At 38.6% G+C, this 21,399-nt stretch overlaps 1 protein-coding gene across 4 annotated transcripts in view; it reads left to right on the forward strand.

Annotated features, from left to right (window-relative positions):
* Window positions 1-21,399, forward strand: part of prkar1b (protein kinase, cAMP-dependent, regulatory, type I, beta) — a 77,306-nt gene that overhangs the window by 20,915 nt on the left and 34,992 nt on the right. For all 4 annotated transcript variants that reach the window (XM_088612903.1, XM_088612904.1, XM_088612905.1 and 1 more), the window contains one exon: window positions 4,900-4,991. In XM_088612903.1, the coding sequence (XP_088469029.1) occupies window positions 4,900-4,991 (92 nt within the window). The remainder of the gene's footprint in view (window positions 1-4,899; window positions 4,992-21,399) is intronic.

Below are 21,399 nucleotides of genomic sequence, written 5' to 3' on the forward strand. Positions count from 1 at the left end.
ATCCTCACACCTGGCAGAGGGATGCAGTTCTCTTCCATCTGCAGTATTACTCTGTCCTGCAGAAGCTCTGATACTTTAATACTTGTTTCATTCTTCTTCTTCGTGGTTGTTCTTCAGATTGATAAGACACTGATCTTGAGGAATTTAAACACGAGCGTTCTGTGTAATAATCCATCCGTGCTCCTGGAGCTGCTTTTCAAAATGAAAAGCAAATGCTATATTTTGTATTCTTTGGGAGGCGGGCGTTTCTATTCTTTTTTATTTTATTTTTATGGCTGCTAGAACACAGGCTTCCTTGTGGTCGTCCCTCACATTTGTAGGAGGGTCAGGTTCTGCAGTGAAAGGCCTGTGATCGGCTGCCAGGGGCACAGCCGGGCACAGCTGGGGCCACACTCCTGACTGTGTAGATTTTATTCCCTTGAAGGACGAAGGTCACTTGCCCCTCCAACAAGGGACAGTACAGCTGTCCTCAGCAGCTCAAACACACTTTCGGCTTCTTCATAGCTTCTTCATTTCTGCCCAAAAACGCAGCAAAGAAGAAAATCTCTGCAGGATTGTATCAGGCCTTTTTTGCTTTAGTATACTGTCGGGATATTCTTTGATAAATCATTATTGAGAGAATTTGTATTAGAATGGTCATTTAACTAAGCAGGTAGAACAAGATAAAATATACATAGCAAGAGGTACGCATCAGATAGAATTACAGACCATAAATCATTGAGCCAAACTGAGGAAACATAATTATTGCATTACAATAATTAGGAATCACTGGAACTACTGGAACTACATTTCTGTTTTTCCATTCAAAGGGATGCTTTATATACCATATGAACCCTATAGCTAATTCTAATCAGATAATGTTTGGTAGTCCACTGTGAAATGTTTTTCAGTTCCCATGTCAAAGTTGACTTAGCAACAGATACAACATGCAATTTCCAACACACAGCTGGCAGATCAGTTATGTAATTTTGTCATTGCCACATGGCAAGTTTGAACTTGACTGTTATTCGTGGTCTTGTGTTGGATTTTGCATTTCATTATTTTGTCGTGTGGAATGCTGCTGTATTCTGCAGAATGAGTAACAGATCTGAGCCAGCATATAGAATTTATTTGAAAAAAAAAAACCACAAGAACAAAAGCATGTCAGATTCCCTATACAGGCTTACTATTTATATACGTTTTGCTGCTTATAATGGAAATGAACAATTTCAAATTTCAATTTTTTCCACATGTTATCCTTCATGAGTTGAAAACCAATTAGAATTTTCCCACTGATACTGTTTTACATACAGCTCTCATTTTCTTGAATGGTACATTAATGTTTTCCACTCAGACAGGATTATGTTAAAAAATCGAATGATTTAGTTTATTCAGATTCAGATTATTCTGAATTAAGATTAATTTTTCAATTATTCAAATAGATTATTTACACAATTCCAACAGGGTTGTGCTTTTACTGTTTTATTTCAATAACTATGTCTCATCTTTACACTGTTACACATCACTCTGCAACCTAATAGTAATATCCCACAATTACTGAAAACATATGATCAGATTCTAGTTCTAATTGTTATCCAGCATGTTAAAATTAGTTACTGTTATCTTGATTACATTTTTCTAATATTATACTGGTATAGAAAGCACCTTTGGTGAAGCACATTGTTGGACAGAGGCGGCAAACACTGCACGCAGGCTCTGTCTAGTGCTGAGCTGCCTGTCCTCCCTGCCATTAGATACCAGCACAGTGAGAAACAGACAGGACAAAACCGCTGATAGAGACTGTATCATATGAAGTGAAAGATCTCCCCCCGAAATGTCTGCCAAAGTGATGAATTGTAAAAATAAATAAAATGAAAACTATACATAGTGTCCATGGAGATGCACAACCAGTAGGCAGATTTTTTCGGCTTGGTTTCTACATGATTACTATACAAATTACAGTATTTTCATTAGGCATGACCCTAACCCTAACCCTTCCTCACTGAGACCCACAAGCCTGCAGCTCCAGCTCAGCCCATTGCTGTTGGGAAGTCCTTTCTGTACTCTCACTCTCCTTCCTGTCACCCTGGAGCCTCCTGGCTGCTCTTATCAGTCTTGCCCTTGGTCCAGGGGACTGGTCAGTTCCACACAGAGCCTGTCCTCTCCTCTCCCTCATGCGGAATCTCACTGCCACTGGCTGCCAATTATTCAATCAGCCCAGGTGTGTCTCATTTTGCACCGGCTTTTCTCCTGAACTTTTCTTTTCTCCTTTTCTCTTAAGGCCACCTCTCAGCCCCTCGCAGAACGCATCTCGTGATAAAAAGGTTTTCAAAGCACTAACTGGCTGTCACTGCAAAGCTTCTAGCAAAATAGTGTGTAATGATACATTCTGTCAGGAACCAAAATGCGCGTCTGTGCACTATATTCAAGGAGATTCAGCTTCAGTGGCCACTGAAAGTGCTGTAAATAGCTTCATTAGTTGGAGAGTCATGTCATGTCATGTCATTTGCCAAAACGCTTTATACCATATGATAGCCCAAGAGTGTCCTGGCTAAATTTCTACCTTAATTACCCTTTAATGCAGTTCTTACAGTACCTCTTTATCTGAACATATGTAGCTCATATAATTTTTTAATCCTTTATTTTAGTAATATAAGTGCAGGGAATTGAATTAATATTAATAGACAAAGCTGCTGCATCCTGGTAAGGGGGGGGGGGAATTTACAAAAACTGAACTTTATTTTATCTCTGTCCCTACATTTGCCAAAGTCATTCAATTTTTTTAAACTCTCTCCTGGGTGCAAATGGGATTGTTTTCTAGAAAGGGGGACAGTTCCTTAAATGTCGGAAAACGTGGACGAAAGTCCTATTTTCCACCCATTCCACCCTTTTCCTCTCTTTTGTTTTGTTTATCAATTCAAACAACAATACACTTCACTGTTCAAAAACACTCAGGAGCAATTTTATGTTTACAATAAATCGTGCAAAAACATGTCACTAACCATTGATGAATAATGCCACTTAACCATGCCAGCCCCACATGTTTACAGTGCTCATTTGCAGGTGGGAGGGAGTGGGAGGGTACGGGGTAGATACAGTGTTTAAATCTGTGATCTCCAACTTGTGGATAACCTCAGCTTTTAATTATTGATTTGATCCAAGCGTTTGATTTATCTGCTCCTTTTATATTCCCTGCTGCTACCAGAATGATTTCTAGAGCATGGGAATGCTTGCAAACCAGAGTAGGCCATTTGGCTTGTCTTGCTTATTTTGCAATTTAATAGCTAAGTGAAACCAACATTTCATCCAGCTATTTCTTTAAAAACGTGCCTCAGCCACCTGTCTGTGTGTTCCAGATACCCACACCATTGTGTGAAGAACTGTTTCTTATTCTCTAATCTACATTTTTTTTCCCATTTCCCATTTTCAATGGTGGCCCCTTGTCCTCATTTTACTTCAGCGTGTAAATGGGTTAACTGGGTTAACTCTGTTTATACCCCTTTGTACTTGAATCAAATCATGCAAACTCCCTTGTCATAGTTCCATTAATCTATATGTGACAATCGGCTGAGACAAAAAATCATTCCTCTGGTTCTTCTTTGAACTTTTTTTAGATTATAATATCCATTATGTGGCGTTTCTGACTAAAACTGAACACAATATTGTAAATGAGGACTTAGTAGTGTTCTGCACAGCATAAACAATCTTCCCTGTTTAAGTGATTTTAACTTTCTTCTATACGCACAATTATTCTTTTTGCTTTTTATTGCTTCGCCACATTGTCGTGCTTAACATGGAAGAATCTACAAAACCTTTTTGCATAATTTGCATTAGGTTATGCCTCAGATACATAATTCTTTTCTGTGTGCAATTCTTACTGTACGTTTTTCAGCTGCACCTGAAGTTCGGTATAGTCTTTTCTATCTTTCAATTTTACACAATCTGTAGAATACTTTCTTCTTTCGAAATATTTTCTTAATATCTCCTCTAACACTATGGCATACCTATCGATTTCCAAAGTTTGTTACATGTTTTAGCGCCAATTGTTTTGGCGGTCGAGACAGAACGTTTGTCTCCTTGTTCAAAGCCCTTGCTGGGGAGTTTAGAGCTCCAGACAGTGCAGGAGCTCAGCTCCAGGATGTGTAGCACTGTGCTGCAGAGTATTGGAGATACCCAACCCATGGTGGTGAGAATTATTGCTGCAGATTTTCAGAAAACCCAGCATTGTTTTGGTAATTAGAGTTTTAAGTAAATAGCCCAACTGCAGATGCTGGTCTGAAAAGGATGCTGGGACTGACATGCCTGCCTTTTTTATTTTGCGTGGTCGCCTTCATGGTAAACCATCTGGCGTAGTTACTTAATTAAAGCCTGCCTTGTTTTCATGTGCCAAGTGACATTTTTCCTCAGCCTACTCACTCTTCTTACTTAATGTCATGTGTGCAGCATTATTTATCCGTATACGATTCTTGAGAAGCTCCGCATTTCTAGATTTTCAGAAACACTGCTAGTGTCCTGCACATACAGTACACCTGTTTACTAGTGTTAATTAAAGTCTGATATTCAAGTGAAGACCAGCTATGTTTTACACTCTCAAAGACAGTTATCATTGTCAGTCATTCAGACAGTTATTATGACAATGGAGGCCAATAACGAGGTGTTTTATACCTCTGTAGTCTATACAAAATACCTGCATGACATTAAAGAGGCACAAGAGCCTACCACTGTGAGAAAAACTTGCACTTCAGATAGCATGTTTCTTAAATACTTTGACAAAATGAAATGAAAATGAGCATCTAAACCTGTAGCACAAAAGAAAGCCTAGCACCTGGAGTTGTGATGTTAACTGGATATTTGCATTGTTCCTTGATATAATTCAGAGTCCTCTTGTGCAATGGCAACTCTTTGATCATATTTCCACAGGTAATACCAAAGGACTACAAAACAATGACAGCGCTGGCCAAGGCAATATCTAAGAACGTGCTCTTCGCACACCTTGATGACAATGAGAGAAGGTATGGCTTTTCAAGCACAGCGTTTAGTTTTCTGTCTGGTACTATATTTACATTCCTTCAGAGCATACAGGTACCCCACATCTTTTCTGCATGCACAGAGTTTAGGATTTTTGCAGAGAGATATATCAAACTACAAAGTATCATTACTACTGAGAATGTAGCTCAAGAGATACCATTAAATGCTCAGTGCCCACTTATCCAAGAAAAAAATGATAGTGCCTTCACATCTAGTCTATTACTTGTAGAAGCAGAAATACATTTCATTAACCGCTCATTTTATTAGTTTGTGTAAGTTTGTGTCTTTAATTTTAAAGATTTCTTTTGGACGGTTACCAGCTAGAGTAAACTCCAGAACCAACAGCCTCCTACCGTTTAATCGCCTATTATCTGTGGTTATGGGAAACTTCCAGGTGGCACTGAATGCAGTGCAATATTTTTATTAGTGAAGAGAATGGGTTATGCGGAACAGACCTTGCAGAAACCTGGATTATTTCAGAGTCAGTTCAAACTGTTTTTCTGTCTTAGCAAAAAGTATTTTCTTCTTACCCATGTTTTTCAGTTTTTCCGGAAAGAACGTTCTCTCTAAATAATTACTTTAATTGATGAATCCTAGAGATGTATTATTGTATATACTTAATCTTTACCCCATAGGTCAAGTTATATTAGTGGGATTTTGATCTAGTTACTATGAGCAGGCTAGTTAGTCTTTTATGGCATTTAAACTAAACAGCAGAACCATAAATGATCTGCCAAGGCCAGACTAAAAAGGCCAACTTATTTTATTTGAGCATAGATCCTGTTTGATTTGAGCAGGAAGTCACTGGAGGTAGGGGCGGACCAGGAGATGAAACATCAAACTGACTCTTTAATGCTGGTTCACCTGCCAATTTTACTGGAATGCCAATGTCATGCGGTTTGTGATTAATGGCATGTGAAAGCATTCCCCTTCTCTTGTGCAGGTGTACAGTCTAGAGACTAGAAACCATAGAAGGAATAAGGGTTAGCCCAGACTTTAAAAAAATAGTCAGACTGCCTATTAGTCTCTGTATCTTGAGAAGTCTGAACCCCTTTCCTTGTGTATTATAAAAATAAGAGTGGCTTGACATCAAATATTAAGCCACTAACTTTAAGAACTGTAACCATGATGCTTTCCTGTGAATCCTGTTTGAATAATTTGCTGTGTTGAGGGATGCTTTTATTAAATCGGACAATAAGAATATGGATAACAACTATATCTAATGGGTGGTTCACCCATGTTGTTTTCACCAGAGTGAAAGTGCCGGTGTTTTTTTTTTTGTGATTCACTCAAGGGATTTGTTCACTAGATAATCCCCCTGGTTCATTACTCACAAGAACAAGTTATGCGATGTAAACATTCTGAAGTTGTGTCCCATCTTTATTGAATATAAAAGAAACACTGTCTGTTCCAGTGGTATGTGAATTCACAATGTTTCAGTGTGTTTAGAAAATGTCAGGAATGTTTAATATAAGAGCATGTATTTTGAGATGTAAATGGTCCAGTTGAAGTTATACCTGCTTTCTTTCACTGATTGGTTTGCATCACTTTCAGTCTCTATCAGTAGAACAGTTTAGGGTTATCTCACTTGGCTTGGCTTGAAGTACCAGTGTCAGGACTGGGCATAAATTATATTTGTTTTTTCAATATCATTTACGATAAGTAAAAAGGTGTCTTTTGCCTCTTACAAAAAACAAAATATTTAAAAGACATATTGAAAAATGGAAAAAGTATGTTTATAGTGATGTTTATACTAATGTACCGAAGTAATTGTCGTGTTTTATGTATAGTCAGTGACAGGGTGTATGCTACAATATTAATTTATTGTATGTCATTGACTTAAAACAGTGAACTCTTGTTATGGTCTCAGAGAGCCCAACAACATTTTGTTTTATAGGTGACCCTAGATTGCCAGTAATCTATACCTGTAGTGTTCCTATTTTGTAACTATTTGTATATAATCGATCGTTTAGGGAAGTAAATTATTATTCAATCAAGAAAAACATGGTCCTTGAGAGCTGAAGAATATGTATTTGCTCAAAATGAACTCTTAATTTCTTAGATTAAGAAGTCTCCGGCTTGATCGCAATTAGACTGGTCTAAACATTTAGAAACTGTCAGTTTAATGGTGACCTGTAACACCTGCTAGATTAGGGAACTCCAGAGCCAGGGTGAGAGACCACTGGCTTAAAAGAATGGTGAGTATTATGTCTTTTATGGAATAGGTAAAGGTTCATTCCATGCTGAAAGGTAAAAAAAAAAGAAAAAGGCTTTGTTTTGGCTGTGGAGAACTCTTCAGGTGTCCAGGCTCCACAGCCAGAAGATGGTGTTTGTTTTCATGGAATGAACCTTTCTTTACCTGTTCCTTAGAAGCCTTGGATCGATGATGCAGCTTCTACTCGAATGTCTTATGTCTCTTATGCTTTGAATGCTCTGTATTTAATTTGAACGTCTCTCAGGACAGTTCAAAGAAGATTGACTGAAATTATTCCTGGCCTTGGAGGAATGTCACAGTTGGACATGTTAAATGAACTGAATCCTGTTAGATTAAGTCAAGAATATGTGGGAATTTCATTCAAGTATTAAAGACCTGGAAGGTTACATGGAAAACGTCCAACGTATAGGACTACCTCCGGCTCAGCAATGAAATAAGAGCCTAGGTCAGGAGGACATACAGTATGCTTCTATATGTGCCTCAAGAAGGGGTTAGATGAGATTCCACGGCCCATTACTATCAGTCAAATGATAGAGATGGATCAAATGGCTTCCTCATGTTTGAAACCTTTATTATGTTTGTTCTATATATGACGTGAATCAAATAGTTACACCCCAGACAATTTCAAACCTAATGATAATTTGCAGAACAATGTGAGTAGTGTAAGTAAGTCTTAGTATTAGGGGTTGGCAAACTTTATTGTCACCATGAGATTTCTGAAATCAATGAAACTGTTGTGGCAACAGGGCTTTTTTTATGTGCCACATGAAATAAAACAAGCAAAAACCTTGCAAGAAAAGAAAACACGTTCTAACTTCAAGGAGGTAGAGGCATGTATAAATACCTTTTCTTTTTTCTAAAACACAAGTTCTAGGTGCGGGTGATTTTCCTGAAGGTGTGGTGACAGTTTGGAAGTCATGTTCAGGTTGGATATCTAGGTTCACCGAAGTGCTCTCAACCCAGACAACAGGCCAACTGGAGAATGGACTCGTTCTGCTCTGTGGTTTATCGCATGCAGAAGCTGCGTCAAGTGGTGTCACATATCAGATGAAGCCGGGATACAAACACATGACCCTGGTCGTCTTTCCTTTATAATGATCACAAATGGCATGAACCTGAACACCCCTTATTGTCTTGTCTGGCTGATCGATTGCAGTCGAGCGCTGATGTGCTCAACAGCACCATTCAGAGGCATGGCCAAAGAAAGGGCAGGGAGATAGACCAGAGATAGGAAACACGTAAATAAGGAGTGGAAATGAATCAGTCATGGCCTTCACTGCAGGGAATTATGGTTGAGTATCTTGCCTCCTTAATACCACATAAGACTTTTTTATTACTGATAAATGCAGTTTGGCTACTAGAAAGCACAGTTTCTATTGTGTATTTGGCTCCAAAGAGTGAGATAAGTGTTGTATAGAATATTAACAAATCTTGATTACTGTTTTTTCAATCTATTAGAATTTGTACCCATAAGAAAGCATCCATTTAGGAGAGCATTTTCTGTGGACAGATGCATTAAGCAGGCAAATGTTAGAAAGAGGAAACACTTGGATTTTACAGCAAGTCAATATGCAAAGATAATACAGTAGTCTGCCTCTGTACATAGGAGTTTACTTCTCTTCTAAGTTTCTCTTACTCCATGACTGCCTGGGATTAAATTCAGATCTTTTGGTTGTATGGTTTCAGTAAAACTACTGTTATGAATAGTTTGAGGTACATTTATTTTAAAAATAGGATCAGGTATTTTTTTAAAAGACATGAAAAAATGTACTGAGACATTAGTATTAGGGGTAAGCAATAAACAGTTGTTGTTTTTTTGTCAAGCTGTGATTTCTAAAATCATTTAAACCATTGGGCAACAGCAGCCTTTTAATTATGTAACGTGAAAGAAAATAAGCAAAAACCGTACAAGAAAAAACACATTCATGATGTAAAATTTCTGTAGGCTACAATTCTGTTTCTGTGACATATAATAAAGACGTAATTAAATAATAGTCCATAAATCATAAACTTTCATAGAGAAAATAGATACTAAATTAGAAATGTATTCATGTTCCTGTTAAGTAGGTGTTCTAATTATGAGGGAAACAGCGTAAGTATAGTATAAGAGAAATAAAAGACCTACAACCCTCAGTGGTAAAGTGTATTTGTGGCATCCACCTTCTTCTCTCAGTCCGCTTGTTTTCAGACTTTCAAAAAGGGGCAAGAAAAAATATCACACACCCACACCTTTTTTTTGTTTTTACCACAATTCAACAGTGCCAATCTTTATTATTTGATCATGAGTCACTTGTTCATTTACAAAATATACTCAAGATGTTATTTTGAAAATTATAATTGGATGAAAATATCGTCTAGAGTGCTGTTAAAAGCAATTCTAAAAACATTTATTAGATACCATGCTCTGGGATATGAAGGAGATATCCGCTCTGAATACACTACAGTCAGGGTAGCCTTCATATGGGCACAGGAGAAAAAAAACCCATCTGAATGTTCATCAATGAAGTGAAATTCCTGTAGTCTAGAATTTGATTGCTATGACAAAAAAAGTACTTTTTTCAAAGGCTGATAAGATACAGTTAATGTTTCCCAAATAGACAGGTCATTTGATAAGCGTACAATATCTTCTACTCTTCCTCATCTGCAGGACAGGATGTTCACATTTCATGACAAGTTTGAGGGGGGTTGGTGGGAGGCAGATCGATTTGTACATATTTATCCCCGAACCACCAGCGCAATCAGATACAGTTTGCAAGCTCAGAAACATTTACTAAACTTATTTGTTTCCTTCCCACGATATATCCGGAGAAGTACCAAAACAGGCCCCAGGTTAGTACTTGAAAAGTCATAGTGTGCCTTTTGTTTCTGAAGGGTATAATCCTCTTTTCCCTTTTGAATGGAAAAATGTGGCGTCAGATGTCTCCACAGATGATAATATCTACCGTCTTTTCAGTCAATGGGAATCTCTGTTTAAAGTCTCTTCACAGATTACCAGGCTTAAGAGGAGGAAACCAGAAAAAAAAAGTATTCATGTCATTCTAACGTTGGATGACATGACCAGGACAAAGACCAAAGGAGTATGATTCTGGTTGGGTTTTTCAACCCGCCCACATTAGCAGCTCTAGAGCGGAGCATACCTCTGGTCACTCTGTGTGGACAGTGCAGTCCAAAGACACACACAAAAAAAGAACAATGCTTTACTTTAATACGATTGAACTGCGAGTCACACAAATCATGCAGTAGTAAGACTGGCCACTTTCAAAGACTCCTTTATTGAAGAAAAAATGTGCACAGTGCCCCCAGACGGAATGAGTAGTAGACATGCTGTTGGGAACCAGCTGTTTGACAGCCTCAAGGAGAAAATAAGTAATGAGAAATCTGCCAGGAACAGTGGTGTTCTGTTTCTGGGATATGCAGCTGCATATTGTTGTCACACCATCCACGCTCAGCTGTTGAACATGAAAACGCAGAGAAGGAGAAATGCTCACTGCATCTTTTTAACTCTTATGAGGTCAACCAGCGAACACCGGAAAGAAGAGCTTGTGAATTACCAGCGCATTTAAATTGTGCGTTTGGTACCAAATGCGTGACCTGGGGTCTGTTTCATGAAGCAGGTCTAACTAATGCAGGATTTTCTCAAATGAGTCAGATTGAATCAACTCGATAACTGCCTCCAGGATTACTCCAGGTTCACGAAGGCAAACGCTGGTTAAAATTATCCGGTTAAAGCGATTCAGGCTTAAACAATCTGACTAACTGCATGTTCACACCACAGTTCAGTAGACTAGGAGGGTAGAATAGGCAAAACCTTCGTTCGAGCCAGCAGATCCAGGGCAAAAGGACATGCTTCTTATTCCAGAAACCATGAATTACAGCTCTTTACGGAAAACCATGAGGATTAAACCCGTTATAATAGCAAGGAGCTACAGTACAGTACACTGTACACTGCCTGGTGTAAGACACCTGGTGAAGAATATACAAAACTACACCAACTCACGTGTTGGCATTACTTAATTAACATTACGGCATTGAAGTGGAGCTCTTCTTTAAGCCATTGTGTAGTTGTACAATACAGCGTAGAGCAATCCTCCAACTTAAAGTGTTCCCTAATTTTATCCAACAAGAATAAGTGTGAGCAGAATCACATTGGAGGAGGAGGAGGAATCATCTTCAACACTAAAGAATGATCATCATCATCATTAAAGAATATATTCCTGTGTTGGGATTTTCTTTCTTTTGTTGGTGTGAATCAAGTAGTATGTGAAGCCCCCCCCCCCTCCTAAACTAGAATACAAATGTGACCTAAATATATTTTATTAAAAAATAACCTAAATGAAATTAGAAAAAAACATATCCTAAAACATCGGTCACAGTTCCACTAGAATGATGTTCAAATAAAAAAAAAGAATAGGAGGTTAAGAAGGTTAAGAATAGAGTTAATTTATACTTAAGGAGCTATAGTTAATTAACCAGATTCAGTCTCACTTCATGAAACTGAAAATCCAGGCTCTTGCCAATGTTTGCTGAAGTTATCCAGCTACCTGAGTAATCTTGCTTTGTGAAACAGTCCCCTGCTTTACTGTGTATGGATCACTGTGCTGCAAAACAATATCACCGGTCTACAATGATGTAAAACCAAGAATATCCAGGTTTAGTTTGGTCTGTATAATACATGTATGGTACATGCAAGACAGATTAACAAAAATTAGAATAGAGAAAACTTTGCTTTGATTTAATTTTTTTTACTTCCAGAACTGTACATTACCATTACATTGATCTCTTTAATTTTACAATTAAGAAAATGCAACAAACAGCAGACAAGCAGCTGATTAAAAATGTACAAACAGAATGTTGTTTTATCCTTGCAACATTTTCACTCAAGTGAGTCAGATGGCCATCTTGCGGCAGACTTCTGTCACAGAACCCTTGTTTTTTTTCCCCCAAGGTTGTCGTACAAACCAAACCGAGACCCTTCTCTACTTTAGGATGCCTTTTCCTGATCTCTTGTAAGGCAGGATTATATCCTGTTCCCCACAAACCACACTGCCAAATAACAGAGCTTCCTTTTGGTTTGTCTTTCTGAAAAGAAAACACCATTCTGTTTTATATATGCATCAGCTGGGCCTTGATTGTCAGCCTGTGCTCTATTAAACTGCCACTCATCATTCTGGCTCAGTGACTAGGTGTGCGCACTAGCAAAAATGCATGCTTCCTATGGAGGGTTCAAGGGCTACCTCAGCTTCTCAATCCACTCACAATGTTATATATTGGAATATACTGACAAAGTCACATTGAGTCTCATAATGGCATGAGGGTAGACCGGGTGCACATTTGAAAAGTCTCTCTTCAGGAAACAAAAAGACTATTCTTTGGCCCCCTTTCAGATAAGTGATTGATATGACAATGCAACATCTGGCTGCATTTCTATACTGGCCGACCTGGTGCTATTAGCTCTGCCAACATATAGTTTAGTCACTCAGCTATGTTGGAGGGTGTAAGATCCACTGCTGCCTTGCCAGGTGATAAGCCTGTCACCTCAAGCCTGCCTACTGAGCCTAGCAAGCAGAACTGCTACACACTAGGAAACACAGGAGCCTGTTCTTCCTTCTTATTTGGCCCTATTAGGACCTCTCTTCATCAGTCCTTTGGGGAAAAACTGTCCCACAAGCCTGTACACCTCTCTCTCCAAAACTCTCCTGTCCTTACTTTCAAGCTACCAGACACAGACTGAACCCCCTTCCCCCTGGCTGCTCTTATCAGTCTTGCCCTTGGTCCAGGGGAGTGGTCAGTTCCACACAGAGCCTGTCCTCTCCTCTCCCTCATGCGGAATCTCAGTGCCTCTGGCTGCCAATTATTCAATCAGCCCAGGTGTGTCTCATTTTACCCAGCTTTTCTCTGTTAACTTGTTGACTGTCTTCCAAAGCCACCTTTTGCTCTCTCACAGGCCCTTGTACGCCTGTTGACACCTGTTTTAAAGACTGAAGACTGCACGTTGATCATTGAAAGTAAAAGGGAAAATAGTATGTGATAATAATATAAAAGGTCATTGTTGGCGATATATAAAGTTGGATCAAAGGATAGGTATGCATCAACATTCATATAAGGGGTTAAGATACAATTTGTTGCACATTAAACAAAGAATTGCTGTTAGTGTTGTTTGACATTAACTCAACTATAAAGGAGGTGTCATAGTAAAATCCTACAAAGTGTAGAACATATGTTTGCATTTGCAGAAAATAGCCACATACTGTAGTGAACCTATCTAAAAGGAGGAATTACTTTTGTAATAGTGAAAATAATAGTGAAACATGAAAGCAGAATATTCTAGAGAGCCTACTTTCTGCATGGCCTGTGTTCACAACTATATTTGTGTATAGGAACAAGTAATAGGTTTAGGTGATGTATATTTTTGTATACATCACTTGCAAAAATGGAACTGGTTCTTTGTTAATAGGGGATATGTTTGAAATAATTACTCATTGTTGTTTTAATTCATTAAAATGACTTGAACATTCTTTACATCTGTTTACTGCAGTGCGTTGCAGTACTGAACAAAAATACAATTTAGTTAAGTCATTCAAATTCACCTGTAAAGTTTGCAGGGCTTTTTGTTGAATTACATGCCGAACAATCCCTGATGTTACTGCCTCACTTTTCGGATTGTCAAAGTGGCTCTCTTTTGAAACAGTCTATTATGATGCCTATAAAGCAGATTGTTTCCTTTAATAAACACAGGTGTGGCAATTTTGTGTTTCATCTTGTGCTGCTTAGCACGGGATAGCCACTTAGCCTGAAGTACTGGCTGCCTCCTGTACTGATAACAGTTGAAATGAAAGCCAGTGTTTTATTCTGCCTTTGATAACTCATTCACATTGCAGTGAGTGACATTTAATTATGTTTAATCTTCCAGCAGCACAACTGTACAATTTCCTAATGTTATGGCTTGTTTTTGAAAAGAGTGTTTTTTTTTTAGGCTTGATCAGTTAAGGTCGAGTTCAGATAAATATTGGAACTTTTAACTTTTCTTGTGACCCATTTAATCTGAGACTAAATACATTTGTACACCTTTCTTATGCCTTATCATGTTTTATAAACAGCAGCTGAAGCAGATATTTCGAATTTTACTTCAAACCAGGAACCTGGCTGTACTAGTGTTTGATGCATCTCAGGGATATACTGTAGGAACTATTATCTCTACTGGTAGCATGTGTATTCTACATTTTTGATAAGCCTCTTTTTATCAGCTGTCCAAACAAGACTTTTGTATTAGCAATCTTAAGTGAAATCAGAAACTTCCTTTTCCATCCGGTTTTGATACCATGTGAAAAAAAGAATATTTGCATGATAACATATTGCTCTAGTAATGAAAAATGCAGCAAAATACTTGGCACTGTCCTGTAGAAATACATATTGTGAATGGCAGAAGATAACCTTTATTCAGTCTTATCTGGACTTACATTTTTGCAGGTTCGCTTGACTGAGGGTCAGTCTGTTGTTTTTGTTGTCTCCCAGCATGTTTACCAGCTGTCCCCATTCTGATTTGTGTTATTTGCTTTGTTGTAACATAATGACACTACATAAAGATTTAAAACAGTCATCAAAGTTTCAGTCTTTCACCTAAAACGATAGATTGAGCCCAAACAATCTCATAAGCAGCATTTTATAGTTGTTTTTGTGTAGTAGTAATAGGAATGTGTACTTTATGAATATCCATTAGAGTCCATTGTCAAATAAAGAGTTGAAGCCACCTTGCAAAGCTTGTATATGAGATAGTCTCTGAAAGTGTTAATTTCCATAATTAACTCACTCAAAAACATACCATTTCTCATTTCATTTAAATTGCAATCTCCAGTCCTTTGTACATCCCCTCAATTTGGAATCAGTGGTTGTCGAGCTACCAGGCTGTAAGGCTGCCTTGATGAAGGCACGGACAAGGGCTTTCTAAACCTGTCTGTGAGAGGTACGCTGTCGGAGTCAGCCGCCACTCTTTGTGCCTGGCGCTGCCTGGAAGCACCGCGACTCCCGTTCAAAGCACTGCAAGCTCACAGCTCCCTGACAGGTCTCAGCGTCACTGCTGGGTGACAACCCGAAGACACCCTGGCTGGATTAAATCCTGCCCCGGTAGCTTTCAGCCACTTTCCCTCCATCGTAGCCCAGAATTGAACTGGGCTGTCTAAGTTACAGAGTTCAGCCTGCACCCTGTCCAAGCTGGGATAGTCAGGATCCCACTATAGCTCGCTAAATCAGTCCATTCAGACGTTGAGTGTATGACTGCAGTGATACTGCACAATTGCGAAGCAGCTTTGTGGTATCCATTCAAGCTAGAGCACTCCTGGGCATCACGCATGGTTTATCAGGCGTAAAATCAAATCGTGGTGCAGATCTGAAATGAGACTGGTTTGTGGATTGATGCTGAACATGCATGAAGTCAATCCTCCATCACTGAAAATCTGAACCTGAAAACCACGCCTTCATGTATCATTTATTCTCGTAGTACAAGAAGCAATTTGCACATTTCAGCCTTTGGGAAATAGAATAGAGAAAAGAGTGTGAGAATAAATGGAATGTTTATGACTTTTGATTTTCTGAGGAGTGATAGGGAGAAGAATAGCTGTCCTCAGTACCCTTAGATTCTGCTTTCATGGAATAAGGACTGATGCCAGCTGGTTTTTTGATGATCAAAGCAGGTCTCTTGAATTCTGCTTTTCCCATGCCACAAAACATCCCCTGTCAAAGGGTGAGTGGCCTTGGCTAAGGATGAACTGAGGTATTTTAACAGTTTCACTGAAAAATGAGTTTAAAGGGACTGTATCCTACAGTAATACTGAAAGGAAATGAACCTCTGGTAAGGAAACAAGGAAACAGACATTTGTAAAACACAAACAGTGGTGGGTGAAACCATTAAAACGTAAACAATATTTAAAGGATGTTTTGCACTATACTGGATATAACGTTTTCAGTCTTTGCAGTAAGGATTGTAAAACGTCTAACCGAGGATGTGCATGTTACAATTTCCAGTTAAGAGTAAAATAAACTCAATGAAGTAACCGAGGTCTGAACTGGAATAAAAACAGGAGTTTTTGTCAGCTTTGACCCTTGAAGACAGATGTTTGGCATTAAAATTGTGAAGCTGTTTTAACTACAGCAGACACTGTTGAGTCAGTGGAATACAGTGAGCAACACAGTATTCCACTGTAAGCTGTCTTGCTTCTTTATCAACTGATAGAACACTGGCTCGTTGAAATAGCCAAGTGAGATTTCTTCTTAATATGGCTTCACATTTTACTCTGTGCCAAAACGTGTATCGGAGGGAGAGAATCAGAAATGTTTGTGTTCTGCACAGCATGGTAAAATAACAAAATAAGAGCAGAGAGACATTTTTGACTGGTGTGTGATGTAACTGCATGCTGGACCTCCGGGAGGTGTAGTTCTTCAGAGACGAATAATACTTGGATAACTGAGGCTCAGAAACTAATTTATCTAAACCCATAATGTGAGATTGTGCATTTTTTTGCTTTCATTCTGGGATTTTTTTCTCTTAAACTTGTTTCCATTTTATGTTAATGTACAAAATATTTTTTATTATATGAAATTGTCATTGGTCATTTTTACATGAAATTTATCAGAAATTTTGTGACTTTCAGTAGAACTACAGACCTAGATTTTTTCATGGATTTCTCTTAGAACAAGGCCGTATTTTGTGAATGCAAAAGAAGATAAGTGAACATGTCGTGATCACAAACATTTAGTACGATTATGAGTTACTGAAACCTAGGGCATACACAGAACTTTTATAGTGTTCTTATTCCCCACGGAGCTCTTTCATGATCAGTGATTAGAACCCTGATCAAGTAACCTGAGGACAAACTCTTACGTCTCGTGTATCTTTGGTATACAGGGAAATGAGAAATAGAGTCCTGGGTAAATACGTTGAGGCATGACATAGAGCTCATACAGTAAGTATAACAGCACTGGGCCGCAACACAAAGAGGAAACTGTAGTGATTATGAAGCCTTGTTCTCTGCACTATATCAGTGACTTCCTGCCTGGGCTGCCCAGTGTGGGTACATACAGCAGTAAACTGCTCCACCCCTCTGTACTTGGCTGCCTGAGCTGCAGTGCCCATTGCCCACTCTTTAGAAGGGTTGAGTCTTAAAATAGTTGCCATGAAGTCATTCACAGAAAGAGGAAGTGTTGAACAAGCCCCAGTGCACACAGCCTTGAACTTCTCCTTCATGAGCAATCCTCAATTACACATTACATCTGAAAATCGCTCGGCTGAAACCTCTTTCTGTCCTTGTTTCATAAAACGTTGACTGTTTTTGTCAGAAGTACCTTTCGCCTTCTCTGGCTTGGTTTGCTTCACATTTCTCTTCACACAGAAGAATGATATCTGTTCACCTCCAGCTCTCTAATATGTAGACTTACTGCTGGTTGAATAGTTTTTCCCACAAGTATTACACTGCGCCCTCCCAAAAATTCCTGGGTGTTCTGTGGTTCAGAAGCTTCACTTGAGAATAGTGATCGCCTCTATTACTTGTATTTTATTTGACAAAAGTGTGGCTTTCTTTCTTGATCAAAGATTCTTGCTGTGTGTGTTTACTATTCTATCAACATGACAGTGTTTTGGATATCTAGCCCCTGATTGAAAGGAAGTTAACTGGAAAATTAACTGGAAATTGTGCAAATAAAGACTCAAAGCTGACGTAAGTCTCTTTTTTCACAATCAGCGGTTTCCTCTTTTCATTTTAGACCGATTAACCACTGAAACAACTGTATAAAAAAGTTGGTTGAGGTTGTACTGTAGGGAAGCCGAGGAATGATCTGTGATTCTTGACACAGTCAGTCTGTTAATGTCACTCAAATGTCCCTCAGTGAATATCCTGCTGTCAGTTTATTGAAAGTGTTACCTTTTGACCCTGAGAGTTTAGGATAAGTTCGTCAGAGCAAAATAGAGTAATACCTTTCAAAGGTGGCAAAATCTTGATTGTGGTGATTCAGATAGTAGCATGAGTTACAAGAAAATCCTTGCACTGTTCACACTGAGCTCTAGGGAAGTGGAGGTAGTAGCAGTCACATCTGAAGTGGACAAGAATGGATTCCGAAGGTCTGTGATAATACAGCATGAAATTAAGTGGAATCTGGTTAATAATTGTTCACTTTAATAGTGAACTCAATCCTTGAATCTTCCTGAAAGTAAGTCAGCTTGGGACCCCACCGTCACCAGAACCATTCTCACACACACATGGAGCTCCAAAACGTAGCTCTTCCCAGGGTTCTGTATACATTTTGGCTGTTTTCTTTTAGTAGTAGCAGGTGCAAAGTGACAAAGACATTTTTGTCGACAACTCTGTTTGGAGGTGGGCTCGGATCGTTCCATTTTACAGAAAAGGCTGTGGTTACCTCACTGCATACAGTATGTTGCTCATGAACTTTTTTCTCACTAAGAGCAACTTAATAACCATATGTTTTATTTCAAATCATCCACAGATTTTCTTTCATTCTTAACTGATGTGTTAAAAAGATTTGCCAACACGAATACGTTGTCGAGTACAAATTCTATGTTAAGAATAGATTTTTCCAATCTTTTTGTCTGTTAAAGGTCAGTCTTTGTTCCAAAACAACATGCTAAACACACACTGATACACAGTGTGAACTGCTGAAGACAGGTCACTGTGACGGCAAATTAAATGTTAGCGACAGCCTGGATCTATGAAAGGTCCTGAAAGTTATAGATCAGAAGTTAACAAAGGTTCTTCAAAGGCAAATGCCTGTACTCTGCGACTGGTCGCTTGAGATGAATATTGAGGTAACGCCATTTCCTGGCTGTAGATTTGTGGTTAGGAAAATGTTCATTCTTCTTCTTGCATGTGTGCGGTGAGGTCAGGCTGGTGGACCGAGTACAAAATGCTTTGTGTTCATCTTAATAAGCAAAGTGTTGAAAGAGTTGAAAGTTAAGGGAGTGGCTCCTCTGAATTGGTTCTGCATGATCAGTTTTTGTTTATTGGTAGATCATTTTTTTCTGCTAAGCAATTCGTTCCTTCCCAAAATTGTTTCGAAAAAGGTCTTTCCAAAAAAAAATGTTGCCAGAATGTTTGCAGTGCAAGCACATTACTGTGGAATTAAGTCCTTTGTGCCTCTGGGAGAGTTCTGCACAAAAAAAAATAAAATGATGTGAACAGTATTGAGTTATTCTGAAATATTGTCTTTGTCGTGATTATTTCATTATCCATCCATCTTCAATAACTGCTTAGCCCAATGCACGGCCACAGTGAGTTGGAATCTAACCTGGCGGACAACTGGAACAAAGTACAATACACCCTATACAGGACACCTGTGCAGTCCAGCACGTGCAGATACATACAAGGGGACAGTTTTGAGACACCAGCCTAGGTCTTGGACAGTGGGAGAAAACTGGAGAACCTGACCAAGGAGGGAACATGGAGACTCCACTCAGAATGTCACCCAGGCTGAATCTAACCAAGGACTTACAAGCTTTCAGGCAGTAAGGATAGCTGCCCCACCAGTTCAAATATGGCCATGTCAGTTTCAATTGTTTTGGAAATTTAATTCAAAATACCTTTAATTGAGCTCCGTTTAACGGGACACTATTAAGGTTTTCACATGAAATTATTCTCCTCAGTGCTGGAGTGCTTATAGTGTTTGGTGAAAAACACTAATTAATTTAGTGGTGCAGAATTGCCCCCTGGAGTAGATCGGTATGATATCATTATTTTGACATCTAACCTAGACAGAATGAAAAATATCTTTGAATTGGGATCACATGAACTGTTACCATTTATCCTGTGTAAATAGGTCAGTTATCTGCATGAATAGGAATGACCAAATCTCATAGCCCTCAGGTGTAGTAACCGATAATCACATATATGCAACAGATAAGTAAATAACATGTTTTTTGTTAGCCATAGGGAATTTATTCCTTGTGGCCTAAGATGTAATGAAAAAATAGTTGCTGTAACCGCAATATTATGTAAGCAATACTGCCAAATACCAGACAAAGGGCAATTTGTGTTGAAATTAGCTTCAGCTTTGCCAGATTCTAAAAGCTTGTGGCTAGAAGCTTTGTGTCGGCTTCTCCTGTGAAGCAAAGTTCTTGCAATTTGGGTCACATATAGACCTTGTTGTGGCTGGTTTGTTACTTTGGCCTGACTGAGCAGGTAGATGTGAGGATGTCTTTCTTTCTCCTGTGACACATTCCCTGTAGACACGTCAAAGGGCGGCTTAGTCTTGTCAACATTTGATTCATTGAGTTTTGGTAAGTGGGCAAAGAATCCTTTATTTTCCTGCCTGAGGCACATCTTAGCAGAACCTAGTGAACTGGGAGTGCCTGCAGAAAAGAGACAGCATTTAACATATTTAGCATCTGACATCATGAGCTTGTACTCATTTTTAACTCACTAAGACATGCCATGAACGATATTTGCATGATATTTTGGTGTCTTAATTGATTTTCTCATGTTCACTATTTAATGTACCAAGTATTCCAATGTATGAGAGACCCTCTGTAAGATTTATTATAGAAAGTTATTGTTGCTTTTAAAATACTGAAGTAAAACCCAAATCATTATTTTATTGAGTCTCTTTCACACATAAAATAATGAAGTCTTCTTTCCCCCTCAGAATAATGATAGTTTATTGTTGCTTAATGCAGTAAAAATCCAAGTATATAATTGCAGTTCTGCCAGTATAGCCTACTCTAAACAGAAGATTGTGCTTGAAAGAAGGAAACTTTAAAAGTATCCCACTGTACAGTTGAATAAAAGGCTTATTATTAGGTGTCAGAAGTTTAAGTAATTAATGAGTGCTTCTACAGGTAGGAAAATTGCTGGAAATGATGTCCATCTCTTAGGCTACTGCCGACCAACCGCATTCAGTGACCAAAGGAGGGTAATTCATTAATCAAAACAGATGTTAACCCGGTCAAGAAAAACAAATGAACGCATAATTTGTTGAGGAAACCACTACTAGCCTGCAGCCCTCAAACAGACAGTAGTTACTAACTGGCAGGAAGAAAACACCTTTTAATTTAGAAAATATTCTGTAACATCAACTTATTATATGTGGCAGTTTTTGGCTTTTGAAAAGGAAAGCATCTTCTTTTTCCTGTGTAATTTTCATCTCTATCATCATTATTATTTGTCACTGTAGTGGTCGTA

This window comes from Lepisosteus platostomus, chromosome 19, assembly GCF_059453375.1.
Source record: "Lepisosteus platostomus isolate fLepPlt1 chromosome 19, fLepPlt1.hap1, whole genome shotgun sequence".
NCBI classification, from domain to species: Eukaryota; Metazoa; Chordata; class Actinopteri; order Semionotiformes; family Lepisosteidae; genus Lepisosteus; species Lepisosteus platostomus.